The sequence below is a fragment of the Scyliorhinus torazame genome, chromosome 15 (genome assembly GCF_047496885.1).
Source record: "Scyliorhinus torazame isolate Kashiwa2021f chromosome 15, sScyTor2.1, whole genome shotgun sequence".
In the NCBI taxonomy this organism is placed as follows: Eukaryota; Metazoa; Chordata; class Chondrichthyes; order Carcharhiniformes; family Scyliorhinidae; genus Scyliorhinus; species Scyliorhinus torazame.
The window spans coordinates 205,734,273-205,750,599 of NC_092721.1; the positions used below are offsets into that span (position 1 = coordinate 205,734,273).

Below are 16,327 nucleotides of genomic sequence, written 5' to 3' on the forward strand. Positions count from 1 at the left end.
AGCCTCTCTTCTCTCCCCGCCCCCCCCCCCTCGGGGACCTGAGCCTCTCTTCTCCTCTCTCCTCCCCCCCCCCCCCCCCTCCACGGGGACCCGAGCCTCTCTTCTCCTCTCTCCCCCCCCCCCCCCGGGGACCTGAGCCCCTCTTCTCTTCTCCTCTCCTCTCTCTCTCTCCCCCCCCCCCCCCCGGGGACCTGAGCCTATCTCCCCTTCCCCCCCTGGGACCAGAGCCTATCTCCCCTTCCCCCCGGGGACCTGAGCCTATCTCCCCTTCCCCCCCAGGGCCTGAGCCTATCTCCCCTTTCCCCCACTGGGACCTGAGCCTATCTCCCCTTCCCTCCTCCCCCCCGGGGACCTGAGCCTATCTCCCCTTCCCCCCCCCCCCCAGGGAACTGAGCCTATCTCCCCCCCCCCCCCCCACCGGGGACCTGAGTCTACCTCCCGACCCCCCCCCTCCCCCCCGCCCGGGGACCTGAGCCTATCGCCCCTTTCCCCCCCCTGGGACCTGAGCCTATCTCCCCTTCCCCCCTGCCCCCGGGGACCTGAGCCTATCTCCCCTTCCCCCCCCCAGGGACCTGAGACTATCTCCCCCTCCCCCCCGGGGACCTGAGCCTATCTCCCCCTCCATCCCGGGGACCTGAGCCTATCTCCCCCTCCACCCCGGGGACCTGAGCCTATCTCCCCTTCCCCCCCCCGGGGGACTGAGCGTTTCCCTCCCCCCGGGGACCTGAGCCTTTCCCCCTCTCCACCCCCCCCAGGGACCTGAGCCTCTCACTCCTCCTCCCCCACCCCCGGGACCTGAGCCCCTCTCTCCCCCACCCCCCCCCCCCCCCCCCCCCCCCCGGGGACATGAGCCTCTGTCCCCTCCCCCCCGGGACCTGAGCCCCTCTCTCTCCCCCCCCCTCCCCAGGGACCTGAGCCTATCTCCCCTTCCCCCCTCCCCACCCGGGGGCCTGAGCCTATCTCCCCTTCCCCCCCGGGGGCCTGAGCCTATCTTCCCTTCCCCCCCACCCCCCCCCAGGGACCTGAGTCTATCTCCCTCCCCCCCCCAGGGACCTGAGCCTATCTCCCCTTCCCCCCGGGACCTGAGCCTATCTCCCCTTCCCCCCGGGGACCTGAGCCTATCTCCCTTCCCCCCCAGGGCCTGAGCCTATCTCCCCTTTCCCCCACTGGGGCCTGAGCCTATCTCCCCTTCCCTCCTCCCCCCCCGGGGACCTGAGCCTATCTCCCCTTCCCCCCCCCCCCCCCAGGGAACTGAGCCTATCTCCCCCCCCCCCCCCCCACCGGGGACCTGAGTCTACCTCCCGTCCCCCCCCTCCCCCCCGCCCGGGGACCTGAGCCTATCGCCCCTTTCCCCCCCCTGGGACCTGAGCCTATCTCCCCTTCCCCCCCCCAGGGACCTGAGCCTATCTCCCCCTCCCCCCCGGGGACCTGAGCCTATCTCCCCCTCCATCCCGGGGACCTGAGCCTATCTACCCCTCCACCCCGGGGACCTGAGCCTATCTCCCCCCCCCCCGGGGACCTGAGCCTATCTCCCCTTCCCCCCCCCGGGGGACTGAGCCTTTCCCTCCCCCCGGGGACCTGAGCCTTTCCCCCTCTCCACCCCCCCCAGGGACCTGAGCCTCTCACTCCTCCCCCCCCCCCCCCCGGGGACATGAGCCTCTGTCCCCTCCCCCCCGGGACCTGAGCCCCTCTCTCTCCCCCCCCCCCCCCCCCCCCCAGGGGCCTGAGCCTCTCTCCCCTCCCCAGGGACCTGAGCCTATCTCCGCTTCCCCCCTCCCCACCCGGGGGCCTGAGCCTATCTCCCCTTCCCCCCGGGGGCCTGAGCCTATCTTCCCTTCCCCCCACCCCCCCCCAGGGACCTGAGTCTATCTCCCCTCCCCCCCAGGGACCTGAGCCTATCTCCCCCCCCCCCACCGGGTGACTGAGCCTATCTCTCTCCCTCCCCCCCCCCACCCCCCCCCCCCAGGGACCTGAGCCTATCTCCCCTTCCCCCCGGGGACCTGAGCCTATATCCCCTTCCCCCCCCCCTCTCCCCGGGGACCTGAGCCTATCTCCCCTTTCCCCCCCCCCTCCCCCCCTGGGACCTGAGCCTATCTCCCCTTCCCCCCCCCCAGGGACCTGAGCCTATCTCCCCCTCCCTCCCGGGGACCTGAGCCTATCTCCCCCTCCCCCCCGGGGACCTGAGCCTATCTCCCCCTCCCCCGGGGACCTGAGCCTATATCCCCTTCCCCCCCCTCTCCCCCGGGGACCTGAGCCTATCTCCCCTTCCCCCCTCCCCCCCCCAGGGACCTGAGCCTATCTCCCCTTCCCCCCGGGGACCTGAGCCTATATCCCCTTCCCCCCCCTCTCCCCCGGGGACCTGAGCCTATCTCCCCTTTCCCCCCCCCTCCCCCCCTGGGACCTGAGCCTATCTCCCCTTCCCCCCCCCCAGGGACCTGAGCCTATCTCCCCCTCCCCCCCGGGGACCTGAGCCTATCTCCCCCTCCCCCCGGGGACCTGAGCCTATCTCCCCTCCCCCACGGGGACCTGAGCCTATCTCCCCTCCCCCACGGGGACCTGAGCCTATCTCCCCTCCCCCACGGGGACCTGAGCCTATCTCCCCCCCCCCCGGGGACCTGAGCCTATCTCCCCTTTCCCCCCCCCCCCCCCCCCTGGGACCTGAGCCTAGCTCCCCTCCCCCCCCCCCCCCAGGGACCTGAGCCTATCTCCCCCCCCCCCCTCGGACCTGAGCCTATCTCCTCCCCCCCCCCCCCCCCGGGGACCTGAGCCTATCTCCCCTTCCCCCGGGGACCTGAGCCTATCTCACCTCCCCCCTGGGGGCCTGAGCCTATCTCCCCTTCCCCCCCGGGGGCCTGAGCCTTTCCCTCTCCCCTCCCCCCGGGGACCTGAGCCTCTCTTCTCCCCCCCCCCCTCCCGGGGACCTGAGCCTCTGTCCCCTCCCCGCCCCGGGGACCTGAGCCTCTCTTCTCTCCCCGCCCCCCCCCCCCTCGGGGACCTGAGCCTCTCTTCTCCTCTCTCCTCCCCCCCCCCCCCCCTCCACGGGGACCCGAGCCTCTCTTCTCCTCTCTCCCCCCCCCCCCCGGGGACCTGAGCCCCTCTTCTCTTCTCCTCTCCTCTCTCTCTCTCCCCCCCCCCCCCCCCCGGGGACCTGAGCCTATCTCCCCTTCCCCCCCTGGGACCAGAGCCTATCTCCCCTTCCCCCCGGGGACCTGAGCCTATCTCCCCTTCCCCCCCAGGGCCTGAGCCTATCTCCCCTTTCCCCCACTGGGACCTGAGCCTATCTCCCCTTCCCTCCTCCCCCCGGGGACCTGAGCCTATCTCCCCTTCCCCCCCCCCCCCAGGGAACTGAGCCTATCTCCCCCCCCCCCCCCCACCGGGGACCTGAGTCTACCTCCCGACCCCCCCCCTCCCCCCCGCCCGGGGACCTGAGCCTATCGCCCCTTTCCCCCCCCTGGGACCTGAGCCTATCTCCCCTTCCCCCCTGCCCCCGGGGACCTGAGCCTATCTCCCCTTCCCCCCCCAGGGACCTGAGACTATCTCCCCCTCTCCCCCCGGGGACCTGAGCCTATCTCCCCCTCCATCCCGGGGACCTGAGCCTATCTCCCCCTCCACCCCGGGGACCTGAGCCTATCTCCCCTTCCCCCCCCCGGGGGACTGAGCGTTTCCCTCCCCCCGGGGACCTGAGCCTTTCCCCCTCTCCACCCCCCCCCAGGGACCTGAGCCTCTCACTCCTCCTCCCCACCCCCGGGACCTGAGCCCCTCTCTCCCCCACCCCCCCCCCCCGCCCCCCCCCCCCCCGGGGACATGAGCCTCTGTCCCCTCCCCCCCGGGACCTGAGCCCCTCTCTCTCCCCCCCCCTCCCCAGGGACCTGAGCCTATCTCCCCTTCCCCCCTCCCCACCCGGGGGCCTGAGCCTATCTCCCCTTCCCCCCCGGGGGCCTGAGCCTATCTTCCCTTCCCCCCCACCCCCCCCCAGGGACCTGAGTCTATCTCCCTCCCCCCCCAGGGACCTGAGCCTATCTCCCCTTCCCCCCCGGGACCTGAGCCTATCTCCCCTTCCCCCCGGGGACCTGAGCCTATCTCCCCTTCCCCCCCAGGGCCTGAGCCTATCTCCCCTTTCCCCCACTGGGGCCTGAGCCTATCTCCCCTTCCCTCCTCCCCCCCGGGGACCTGAGCCTATCTCCCCTTCCCCCCCCCCCCCCCAGGGAACTGAGCCTATCTCCCCCCCCCCCCCCACCGGGGACCTGAGTCTACCTCCCGCCCCCTCCCCCCCTCCCCCCGCCCGGGACCTGAGCCTATCGCCCCTTTCCCCCCCCTGGGACCTGAGCCTATCTCCCCTTCCCCCCCCAGGGACCTGAGCCTATCTCCCCCTCCCCCCCGGGGACCTGAGCCTATCTCCCCCTCCATCCCGGGGACCTGAGCCTATCTACCCCTCCACCCCGGGGACCTGAGCCTATCTCCCCCCCCCCCGGGGACCTGAGCCTATCTCCCCTTCCCCCCCCCGGGGGACTGAGCCTTTCCCTCCCCCCGGGGACCTGAGCCTTTCCCCCTCTCCACCCCCCCCAGGGACCTGAGCCTCTCACTCCTCCCCCCCCCCCCCCCCGGGGACATGAGCCTCTGTCCCCTCCCCCCCGGGACCTGAGCCCCTCTCTCTCCCCCCCCCCCCCCCCCCAGGGGCCTGAGCCTCTCTCCCCTCCCCAGGGACCTGAGCCTATCTCCGCTTCCCCCCTCCCCACCCGGGGCCTGAGCCTATCTCCCCTTCCCCCCGGGGGCCTGAGCCTATCTTCCCTTCCCCCCCACCCCCCCCCAGGGACCTGAGTCTATCTCCCCTCCCCCCCCAGGGACCTGAGCCTATCTCCCCCCCCCCCACCGGGTGACTGAGCCTATCTCTCTCCCTCCCCCCCCCACCCCCCCCCCCCCAGGGACCTGAGGGACCTGAGCCTATATCCCCTTCCCCCCCCCCCTCTCCCCCGGGGACCTGAGCCTATCTCCCCTTTCCCCCCCCCCCCTCCCCCCCTGGGACCTGAGCCTATCTCCCCTTCCCCCCCCCCCCCCAGGGACCTGAGCCTATCTCCCCCTCCCTCCCGGGGACCTGAGCCTATCTCCCCCTCCCCCCCGGGGACCTGAGCCTATCTCCCCCTCCCCCCCGGGGACCTGAGCCTATATCCCCTTCCCCCCCCTCTCCCCCGGGGACCTGAGCCTATCTCCCCTTCCCCCCTCCCCCCCCCAGGGACCTGAGCCTATCTCCCCTTCCCCCCCGGGGGACCTGAGCCTATATCCCCTTCCCCCCCCTCTCCCCCCGGGGACCCTGAGCCTATCTCCCCTTTCCCCCCCCCTCCCCCCCTGGGACCTGAGCCTATCTCCCTTCCCCCCCCCAGGGACCTGAGCCTATCTCCCCCTCCCCCCCGGGGACCTGAGCCTATCTCCCCCTCCCCCCGGGGACCTGAGCCTATCTCCCCTCCCCCACGGGACCTGAGCCTATCTCCCCTCCCCCACGGGGACCTGAGCCTATCTCCCCTCCCCCACGGGGACCTGAGCCTATCTCCCCCCCCCCCCCGGGGACCTGAGCCTATCTCCCCTTTCCCCCCCCCCCCCCCCCCCTGGGACCTGAGCCTAGCTCCCCTCCCCCCCCCCCCCCAGGGACCTGAGCCTATCTCCCCCCCCCCCCTCGGGACCTGAGCCTATCTCCTCCCCCCCCCCCCCCCCCCGGGGACCTGAGCCTATCTCCCCTTCCCCCGGGGACCTGAGCCTATCTCACCTCCCCCCTGGGGGCCTGAGCCTATCTCCCCTTCCCCCCCGGGGGCCTGAGCCTTTCCCTCTCCCCTCCCCCCGGGGACCTGAGCCTCTCTTCTCCCCCCCCCCCCCCCTCGGGGACCTGAGCCTCTCTTCTCCTCTCTCCTCCCTTCTCCCCCCCCCCCCCCACCGGGACCCAAGCCTCTCTTCTCCTCTCCCCACCCCCCCCCCACCCCCTCCTCCACGGGGATCCGAGCCTCTCTTCTCCTCTCCCCCCCCCCACTCTCCCCGGGGACCTGAGCCTATCTCCCCTTTCCCCCCCTCCCCCCCGGGGACCTGAGCCTATTCCCCCTTCCCCCCCCCCAGGGACCTGAGCCTATCTCCCCCTCCCCCCCGGGGACCTGAGCCTGTCTCCCCCTCCCCCCCGGGGATCTGAGCCTATCTCCCCTCCCCCACGGGGACATGAGCCTATCTCCCCCCCTCCCCCCGGGGACATGAGCCTATCTCCCCCCCTCCCCCCGGGGACCTGAGCCTATCTCCCCCCCTCCCCCCGGGGACCTGAGCCTATCTCCCCCCCCCCCCCCCCCCCCCCCCCCGGGACCTGAGCCTATCTCCCCCCCCCCCCCCCCCCCCCCGGGGACCTGAGCTATCTCCCCCCCCCCCCCCCAGGACCTGAGCCTACCCCCCCCCCCGGGGACCTGAGCCTGATCTCTCCCCCCGCCCCCCCCCCCCCCCGCGGACCTTGAGCCTATCTCTCCCCCCCGCCCCCCCCCGGGGACCTGAGCCTATCTCTCCCCCCCCCCCCCCCGGGTCCTGAGCCTATCTCTCCCCCACCCCCCCCCGGGGACCTGAGCCTATCTCTCCCCCACCCCCCCCGGGGACCTGAGCCTATCTCCCGCCCCCCCCCCGGGGACCTGAGCCCTCTTTCTCCTCTCCCCCCCCCCCTCTCCCTCCACGGGGATCCGAGCCTCTCTTCTCCTCTCCCACGCCCCCCCCCCCCCCCTCTCCCCCGGGGACCTGAGCCTATCTCCCCTTTCCCCCCCCCCCCCCCCCCCGGGGACCTGAGCCTATCTCCCCCCCCCCCCGGGGACCTGAGCCTATCTCCCCCCCCCCCCCCCGGGGACCTGAGCCTATCTCCCCCCCCCCCCCGGCGGACCTGAGCCTATCCCCCCCCCCCCCGGGGACCTGAGCCTATCTCCCCTTCCCCCGGGGACCTGAGCCTATCTCATCTCCCCCCCGGGGCCTGAGCCTATCTCCCCCCCTCCCCCGGGGACCTGAGCCTATCTCCACCCCCCCCCCCCCCCCCAGGGACCTGAGCCTATCCCTCTCCCCCTCCCCCCGGGGACCTGAGCCTCTCTTCTCCCCCCCCCCCTCCCCTCGGGGACCTGAGCCTCTCTTCTCCTCTCTCCTCCCTCCCCCCCCCCCCCCCCCACCGGGACCCAAGCCTCTCTTCTCCTCTCCCACCCCCTCCCTCCACGGGGATCCGAGCCTCTCTTCTCCTCTCCCCCCCCCCCCCTCTCCCCGGGGACCTGAGCCTATCTCCCCTTTCCCCCCCTCCCCCCCGGGGACCTGAGCCTATCTCCCCTTCCCCCCCCCCAGGGACCTGAGCCTATCTCCCCCTCCCCCCCGGGGACCTGAGCCTATCTCCCCCTCCCCCCGGGGACCTGAGCCTGTCTCCCCCTCCCCCCCCCGGGGATCTGAGCCTATCTCCCCTCCCCACGGGGACCTGAGCCTATCTCCCCCCCCCTCCCCCGGGGACCTGAGCCTATCTCCCCCCCCTCCCCCGGGGACTTGAGCCTATCTCCCCCCCCCTCCCCCGGGGACTTGAGCCTATCTCCCCCCCCCCCCCGGGGACCTGAGCCTATCTCCCCCCCCCCCCCCCCCCGGGGACCTGACCCTGTCTCTCCCCCCCCCTCCCCCCCCCGGGGACCTGAGCCTATCTCTCTCCCTCACCGCCCCCCCCCCCCCCCGGGACCTGAGCCTATCTCTCCCCCCCCCCCCCCCGGGGACCTGAGCCTACCTCCCCCCCCCCCCCGGGACCTGAGCCTATCTCCCGCGCCCCCCCCCCCGGGGACCTGAGCCTCTCTTCTCCTCTCCCCCCCCCCCCCCCTCTCCCTCCACGGGGATCCGAGCCCTCTCTTCTCCTCTCCCACGCGCCCCCCCCCCCTCTCCCCGGGGACCTGAGCCTATCTCCCCTTTCCCCCCTCCCCCCCCGGGGACCTGAGCCTATCTCCCCCTCCCCCCCCCCCCCCCGGGGACCTGAGCCTATCTCCCCTCCCCCCCCCCCCGGGGACCTGAGCCTATCTCCCCCTCCCCCCCCCCCCGGGGACCTGAGCCTATCTCCCCCTCCCCCCGGGGACCTGAGCCTATCTCCCCTCCCCCACGGGGACCTGAGCCTATCTCCCCTCCCCCACGGGGACCTGAGCCTATCTCCCCTCCCCCACGGGGACCTGAGCCTATCTCCCCCCCCCCGGGGACCTGAGCCTATCTCCCCTTTCCCCCCCCCCCCCCCCCCCCCCCCCCCCTGGGACCTGAGCCTAGCTCCCCTCCCCCCCCCCCCCCCCCAGGGACCTGAGCCTATCTCCCCCTCCCCCCCGGGGACCTGAGCCTATCTCCCCCTCCCCCCAGGGACCTGAGCCTATCTCCCCTCCCCCACGGGGACCTGAGCCTATCTCCCCTCCCCCACGGGGACCTTAGCCTATCCCCCCCCCCCTCGGGACCTGAGCCTATCTCCTCCCCCCCCCCCCCCCCCGGGGACCTGAGCCTATCTCCCCTTCCCCCGGGGACCTGAGCCTATCTCACCTCCCCCCTGGGGGCCTGAGCCTATCTCCCCTTCCCCCCCGGGGGCCTGAGCCTTTCCCTCTCCCCTCCCCCCGGGGACCTGAGCCTCTCTTCTCCCCCCCCCCCCCTCGGGGACCTGAGCCTCTCTCTCCTCTCTCCTCCCTTCTCCCCCCCCCCCCCCCACCGGGACCCAAGCCTCTCTTCTCCTCTCCCACCCCCCCCCCCACCCCCTCCCTCCACGGGGATCCGAGCCTCTCTTCTCCTCTCCCCCCCCCCACTCTCCCCGGACCTGAGCCTATCTCCCCTTTCCCCCCCCCCCCCGACCTGCCTTCCCCCTTCCCCCCCCCGGGACCTGAGCCTATCTCCCCCTTCCCCCCCCGGGGACCTGAGCCTATCTCCCCTCCCCCCCGGGACCTGAGCCTGTCTCCCCCTCCCCCCCGGGGATCTGAGCCTATCTCCCCTCCCCCACGGGGACATGAGCCTAGTCTCCCCCCCTCCCCCCGGGGACCTGAGCCTATCTCCCCCTCCCCCCGGGGACCTGAGCCTACTCCCCCCCCCCCCCCCCGGGACCTGAGCCTACCCCCCCCCCCCCCCCCCCCCGGGACCTGAGCCTACCCCCCCCCCCCCCGCCCCCCCCCGGACCTGAGCCTATCTCTTCCCCCGCCCCCCCCCCCCCGGGGACCTGAGCCTATCTCTCCCCCCCGCCCCCCCGGGGACCTGAGCCTATCTCTCCCCCCCCCCCGGGTCCTGAGGCCTATCTCTCCCCACCCCCCCGGGGACCTGAGCCTATCTCCCCCCCCCCCCGGGACCTGAGCCTATCTCCCGCCCCCCCCCCCCCCCGGGGACCTGAGCCTCTCTTCCTCCTCTCCCCCCCCCCCCCTCTCCCTCCACGGGGATCCGAGCCTCTCTTCTCCTCTCCCACGCCCCCCCCCCCTCTCCCCGGGGACCTGAGCCTATCTCCCCTTTCCCCCCCCCCCCCCCCCGGGGACCTGAGCCTATCTCCCCCCCCCCCCCGGGGACCTGAGCCTATCCCCCCCCCCCCCCCCCCCCGGGGACCTGAGCCTATCTCCCCCCCCCCCCCCGGCGGACCTGAGCCTATCCCCCCCCCCCCCCCCGGGGACCTGAGCCTATCTCCCCTTCCCCGGGGACCTGAGCCTATCTCATCTCCCCCCCTGGGGGCCTGAGCCTATCTCCCCCCCCTCCCCCGGGGACCTGAGCCTATCTCCCCCCCCCCCCCCCCCCAGGGACCTGAGCCTATCCCTCTCCCCTCCCCCCGGGGACCTGAGCCTCTCTTCTCCCCCCCCCCCCTCCCCTCGGGGACCTGAGCCTCTCTCTCCTCTCTCCTCCCTCCCCCCCCCCCACCGGGACCCAAGCCTCTCTTCTCCTCTCCCCACCCCCCTCCCTCCACGGGGATCCGAGCCTCTCTTCTCCTCTCCCCCCCCCCCCCTCTCCCCGGGGACCTGAGCCTATCTCCCCTTTCCCCCCCTCCCCCCCGGGGACCTGAGCCTATCTCCCCTTCCCCCCCCCCAGGGACCTGAGCCTATCTCCCCCTCCCCCCCGGGGACCTGAGCCTATCTCCCCCTCCCCCCCGGGGACCTGAGCCTGTCTCCCCCTCCCCCCCGGGGATCTGAGCCTATCTCCCTCCCCCACGGGGACCTGAGCCTATCTCCCCCCCCTCCCCCGGGGACCTGAGCCTATCTCCCCCCCCTCCCCCGGGGACTTGAGCCTATCTCCCCCCCCCCCCCCCCCCCCCCCCCCGGGGACCTGAGCCTATCACCCCACCCCCCCCCCCCCGGGGACCTGACCCTATCTCTCCCCCCCCCCCCCCCCCCCCCCCGGGGACCTGAGCCTATCTCTCTCCCTCACCCCCCCCCCCCCCCCCCCCGGGACCTGAGCCTATCTCTCCCCCCCCCCCCCCCCCCCGGGGACCTGAGCCTACCTCCCCCCCCCCCCCCGGGACCTGAGCCTATCTCCCGCCCCCCCCCCCCCCCCCCCCCGGGGACCTGAGCCTCTCTTCTCCTCTCCCCACCCCCCCCCCCACCCCCTCCCTCCACGGGGATCCGAGCCTCTCTTCTCCTCTCCCCCCCCCCACTCTCCCCGGGGACCTGAGCCTATCTCCCCTTTCCCCCCCTCCCCCCCGGGGACCTGAGCCTATTCCCCCTTCCCCCCCCCCAGGGACCTGAGCCTATCTCCCCCTCCCCCCCGGGGACCTGAGCCTATCTCCCCCTCCCCCCCGGGGACCTGAGCCTGTCTCCCCCTCCCCCCCGGGGATCTGAGCCTATCTCCCCTCCCCCACGGGGACATGAGCCTATCTCCCCCCCTCCCCCCGGGGACCTGAGCCTATCTCCCCCCCCCCCCCCCCCGGGGACCTGAGCCTATCTCCCCCCCCCCCCCCCCCCCCCCGGGACCTGAGCCTACCCCCCCCCCCCCCCCCCGGGACCTGAGCCTACCCCCCCCCCCCCCCCCCCCGGGACCTGAGCCTATCTCTTCCCCCCCGCCCCCCCCCCCCGGGGACCTGAGCCTATCTCTCCCCCCCGCCCCCCCCGGGGACCTGAGCCTATCTCTCCCCCCCCCCCCCGGGTCCTGAGCCTATCTCTCCCCCACCCCCCCCCGGGGACCTGAGCCTATCTCCCCCCCCCCCCCGGGACCTGAGCCTATCTCCCGCCCCCCCCCCCCCCCCGGGGACCTGAGCCTCTCTTCTCCTCTCCCCCCCCCCCCCCTCTCCCTCCACGGGGATCCGAGCCTCTCTTCTCCTCTCCCACGCCCCCCCCCCCCTCTCCCCGGGGACCTGAGCCTATCTCCCCTTTCCCCCCCCCCCCCCCCGGGGACCTGAGCCTATCTCCCCCCCCCCCCCCGGGGACCTGAGCCTATCCCCCCCCCCCCCCCCCCCCCCCCCCGGGGACCTGAGCCTATCTCCCCCCCCCCCCCGGCGGACCTGAGCCTATCCCCCCCCCCCCCCCCCCCGGGGACCTGAGCCTATCTCCCCTTCCCCCGGGGACCTGAGCCTATCTCATCTCCCCCCCTGGGGGCCTGAGCCTATCTCCCCCCCCTCCCCCGGGGACCTGAGCCTATCTCCCCCCCCCCCCCCCCCCCCAGGGACCTGAGCCTATCCCTCTCCCCTCCCCCCGGGGACCTGAGCCTCTCTTCTCCCCCCCCCCCCCTCCCCTCGGGGACCTGAGCCTCTCTTCTCCTCTCTCCTCCCTCCCCCCCCCCCCCCCCCCCACCGGGACCCAAGCCTCTCTTCTCCTCTCCCCACCCCCTCCCTCCACGGGGATCCGAGCCTCTCTTCTCCTCTCCCCCCCCCCCCCCCTCTCCCCGGGGACCTGAGCCTATCTCCCCTTTCCCCCCCTCCCCCCCGGGGACCTGAGCCTATCTCCCCTTCCCCCCCCCAGGGACCTGAGCCTATCTCCCCCTCCCCCCCGGGGACCTGAGCCTATCTCCCCCTCCCCCCCGGGGACCTGAGCCTGTCTCCCCCTCCCCCCCGGGGATCTGAGCCTATCTCCCCTCCCCCACGGGGACCTGAGCCTATCTCCCCCCCCTCCCCCGGGGACCTGAGCCTATCTCCCCCCCCTCCCCCGGGGACTTGAGCCTATCTCCCCCCCCCCCCCCCCCCCGGGGACCTGAGCCTATCACCCCACCCCCCCCCCCGGGGACCTGACCCTATCTCTCCCCCCCCCCCCCCCCCGGGGACCTGAGCCTATCTCTCTCCCTCACCCCCCCCCCCCCCCCGGGACCTGAGCCTATCTCTCCCCCCCCCCCCCCCGGGGACCTGAGCCTACCTCCCCCCCCCCCCCCGGGACCTGAGCCTATCTCCCGCCCCCCCCCCCCCCCCCCCGGGGACCTGAGCCTCTCTTCTCTCCCCCCCCCCCCCCTCTCCCTCCACGGGGATCCGAGCCTCTCTTCTCCTCTCCCACGCCCCCCCCCCTCTCCCCGGGGACCTGAGCCTATCTCCCCTTTCCCCCCCTCCCCCCCGGGGACCTGAGCCTATCTCCCCTTCCCCCCCCCCCCAGGGACCTGAGCCTATCTCCCCCTCCCCCCGGGGACCCGAGCCTATCTCCCCCCACCCCCCCGGGGACCTGAGCCTATCTCCCCCTCCCCCCCCCCCCCCCCCCCCCCCCCCGGGGACCTGAGCCTATCTCCCCCTCCCCCCCCCCCCCCCCGGGGACCTGAGCCTATCTCCCCTCCCCCCCCCCCCCCCCCCCCGGGGACCTGAGCCTATCTCCCCTCCCCCCCCCCCCCCCCCCCGGGGACCTGAGCCTATCTCCCCTCCCCCCCCCCCCCCCCCCCGGGGACCTGAGCCTATCTCCCCTCCCCCCCCCCCCCCCCGGGGACCTGAGCCTATCTCCCCTCCCCCCCCCCCCCCCCCCGGGACCTGAGCCTATCTCCCGCCCCCCCCCCCCCCCCCGGGGACCTGAGCCTCTCTTCTCCTCTCCCCCCCCCCCCCCTCTCCCTCCACGGGGATCCGAGCCTCTCTTCTCCTCTCCCACGCCCCCCCCCCTCTCCCCGGGGACCTGAGCCTATCTCCCCTTTCCCCCCCTCCCCCCCGGGGACCTGAGCCTATCTCCCCTTCCCCCCCCCCCAGGGACCTGAGCCTATCTCCCCCTCCCCCCGGGGACCCGAGCCTATCTCCCCCCACCCCCCCGGGGACCTGAGCCTATCTCCCCCTCCCCCCCCCCCCCCCCCCCCGGGGACCTGAGCCTATCTCCCCCTCCCCCCCCCCCCCCCCCCGGGGACCTGAGCCTATCTCCCCTCCCCCCCCCCCCCCCCCCCGGGGACCTGAGCCTATCTCCCCTCCCCCCCCCCCCCCCCGGGGACCTGAGCCTATCTCCCCTCCCCCCCCCCCCCCCCGGGGACCTGAGCCTATCTCCCCTCCCCCCCCCCCCCCCCCCCGGGGACCTGAGCCTATCTCCCCTCCCCTCCCCCCCCCCCCCCGGGGACCTGAGCCTATCTCCCCTCCCCTCCCCCCCCCCCCCCCCGGGGACCTGAGCCTATCTCCCCTCCCCCCCCCCCCCCCCCGGGGACCTGAGCCTATCTCCCCTCCCCCCCCCCCCCCCCCCCGGGGACCTGAGCCTATCTCCCCTCCCCCCCCCCCCCCCCCCCCGGGGACCTGAGCCTATCTCCCCTCCCCCCCCCCCCCCCCCCCCCGGGGACCTGAGCCTATCTCCCCTCCCCCCCCCCCCCCCCCCGGGGACCTGAGCCTATCTCCCCTCCCCCCCCCCCCCCGGGGACCTGAGCCTATCTCCCCTCCCCCCCCCCCCCCGGGGACCTGAGCCTATCTCCCCTCCCCCCCCCCCCCCGGGGACCTGAGCCTATCTCCCCTCCCCCCCCCCCCCCGGGGACCTGAGCCTATCTCCCCTCCCCCCCCCCCCCGGGGACCTGAGCCTATCTCCCCCTCCCCCCGGGGACCTGAGCCTCACCGCCGGACCTGAGCCTCCGGATGGCCGGTCCCTGGTCCCTCCCCCCCCGGGTCAGTCAGACTGGGGCGGGGATCACTGTCTGTACAGAAGGAAAGTCCAGGCTCGGACCGGGACCCCCGGATCCGGCCTCAGTCTCCTGCCCGCTAGCCCCGGACACCCCGCTCTTACCGGCTCTTCCTCGTCCTCCAGCCGGTGCGGGGCTCCGTGCGGCCCGCCGTGCGAGCCGGGCCTGTGCAGCTCCAACACCGCCGCCATCTTGAGCCTGGTAACCAAGACCGCCGCCTCCCATTGGCTGGGCGGATCCGCCCAATCGGCGACCTCGATGCTCCGCAGGTGCGGGGGTAGGGGGTGATCACGTGGATTGACGTCAGGCCAGCAGCCCCGCCCACTGTCAGGCTCTCTGACAGTCACGTGTTGCCAGCCCTCCCGGATTGCCCTGGAGACTCCCGGAATTGGACTTTCCTCGTTTTGGATATTTCTGGGCTGGCATTAAAACTCAAGGTTGAAATAAAATGACTGGGCACTAAAACTGGGCAGGTTGTCGTGTTGGGTGCTCTGCTACACAGACAAACCAACACGGTTGCGGATGGTACAACTCAGTTTTATTACTAACAATATTTACAGTGGTAAACTGGTTACTGAGGTTCGTTCATTACCCTCTAACCTGTGGACCTATCCCTAACACTATCTTGGAGAAGCACTCAGCACATGGTGGATGTCTGAGTGGCTTGCTGTGAGCTCTGTGCCCTGAGCTGTCTCCTGCTGTAATGAGCAGGAAGTGTCGTGTTCCCCGTTTTATAGTGTGTCTGCTCTTGCCTGTGATTGGCTGTGGTGTTGTGTGTGTATTGATTGGTCCGTTGATCTGTCCATCAGTATGTATGTTTGTACCATGATGTTTACCTGAATATCATGACATCCCCCCTTTTTTACAAGAACATGTGCCTATGTGGTTATAAATAGAGATGTGTAGTGAGTGCAGCTGAATGTGTGTGTGTGCAATATCTACAGCATGTACATGAGGCTAAACTATATACATGGGACGATGTCAGGTGTGACATAGCAACGAGGTTGTACCTTAAACAAAACACGTGGAAATGTTAAACGTCAAAACGAACTCCTGTAACGACAAGGAAAAAGAGAAACATATTAACACAGTGGTATGATACGTCAGTGAGTTCAATGTTCAATCAGGCTCATAAGTCCAGCCTAGTAGGTGGGCGACGAATTCGGGTTGACCGCCTCAAGGGTGGGTCAGGCTTCACCGGTTGAGGAATGGGCCTGGCCACGGGCGACGACGGAATGGGCAGGAAGCTCCACGAAGTCGACATCAGGAACAACAGGAGGGCATGGCACCGGTGTAAGTTCCCATAGCGAGCGTGGAAGTAGGCGAAGAGCCCGGCGATTGCGCCTGCGAATGGATCCATCAGGCATGCGAACCAGGAACGAGCGGGGAGCCACGCATCGGAGAACATCGGCAGACCAGCCACCTTCCAGGCGCCAGGGCGGGAAGATCAGTTGCCCATGTGTCATGTGCCACCTTCTGGCGAACGCGCTGCTGTTGCATCCTGTGCAGTACCGGAGCATGGTTGGTTGTGGGGACCAGAATGGATGGCACAGTGGTCCTGAGGGTGCGACCCATCAACAGCTGGGCTGGTGAGAGGCCAGTGGCTAGTGGGGCCGAGCGATAGGCCAGCAGGGCGAGGCAGAAATCCGATCCGGCAGCAGCAGCCTTGCAGAGGAGCTGCTTGACGATGTGAACGCCCTTCTCCGCCTTTCCATTGGACTGGGGATGCAGAGGGCTGGATGTCACGTGTGTGAAGCCATACGAAGCAGCCAGGACGACCATTCCTAGCTGGCAAAACAGGGCCCATTGTCCGACATGACAGTAATCGGAATGCCGTGGCGAGCGAAGGTGTCTTTGCAGGCCCTTATGACAGCGGACGATGTCAAATCGTGCAGGCGTATGACCTCTGGATAGTTTGAAAAGTAATCTATGATGATTACATAGTCCCTACCGAGCGCGTGAAAAAGGTCCACACCCACCTTCGCCCAGGGGGACGTCACCAGCTCATGGGGATGAAGCGTCTCAGGAGGTTGCGCCGGCTGAAACCTTTGGCAGGTGGGGCGGTTGAGCACCATATTGGCAATGTCATCGCTGATGCCCGGCCAGTATACTGCCTCTCGGGCCCTCCGTCTGCACTTCTCGACCCCCAGATGGCCTTTGTGTAGTTGGTCGAGGACCAGCTTGTGCATGCTGTGCGGAATCACAATCCGGTCCAGCTTTAGGAGGACACCATCAATGACGGCTAAGTCGTCCCGGACATTGTAGAACTGTGGGCACTGTCCTTTGAGCCACCCTCCCGTCATGTGGCGCATCACACGTTGTAGAAGGGGGT

The 16,327-nt window shown here is 71.7% G+C and overlaps 1 protein-coding gene across 1 annotated transcript in view; it reads right to left on the bottom strand.

The window, feature by feature from the left end:
- The window catches only part of rnf121 (ring finger protein 121), a 122,392-nt gene extending 108,138 nt beyond the window's left edge, over positions 1-14,254 (bottom strand). Inside the window, exon 1 of the mRNA XM_072477492.1 lies at positions 14,100-14,254. Coding sequence (XP_072333593.1) covers positions 14,100-14,186 — 87 coding nt within the window. The 5' untranslated portion in view covers positions 14,187-14,254. The remainder of the gene's footprint in view (positions 1-14,099) is intronic.
- Positions 14,255-16,327: the final 2,073 nt, after the last annotated feature.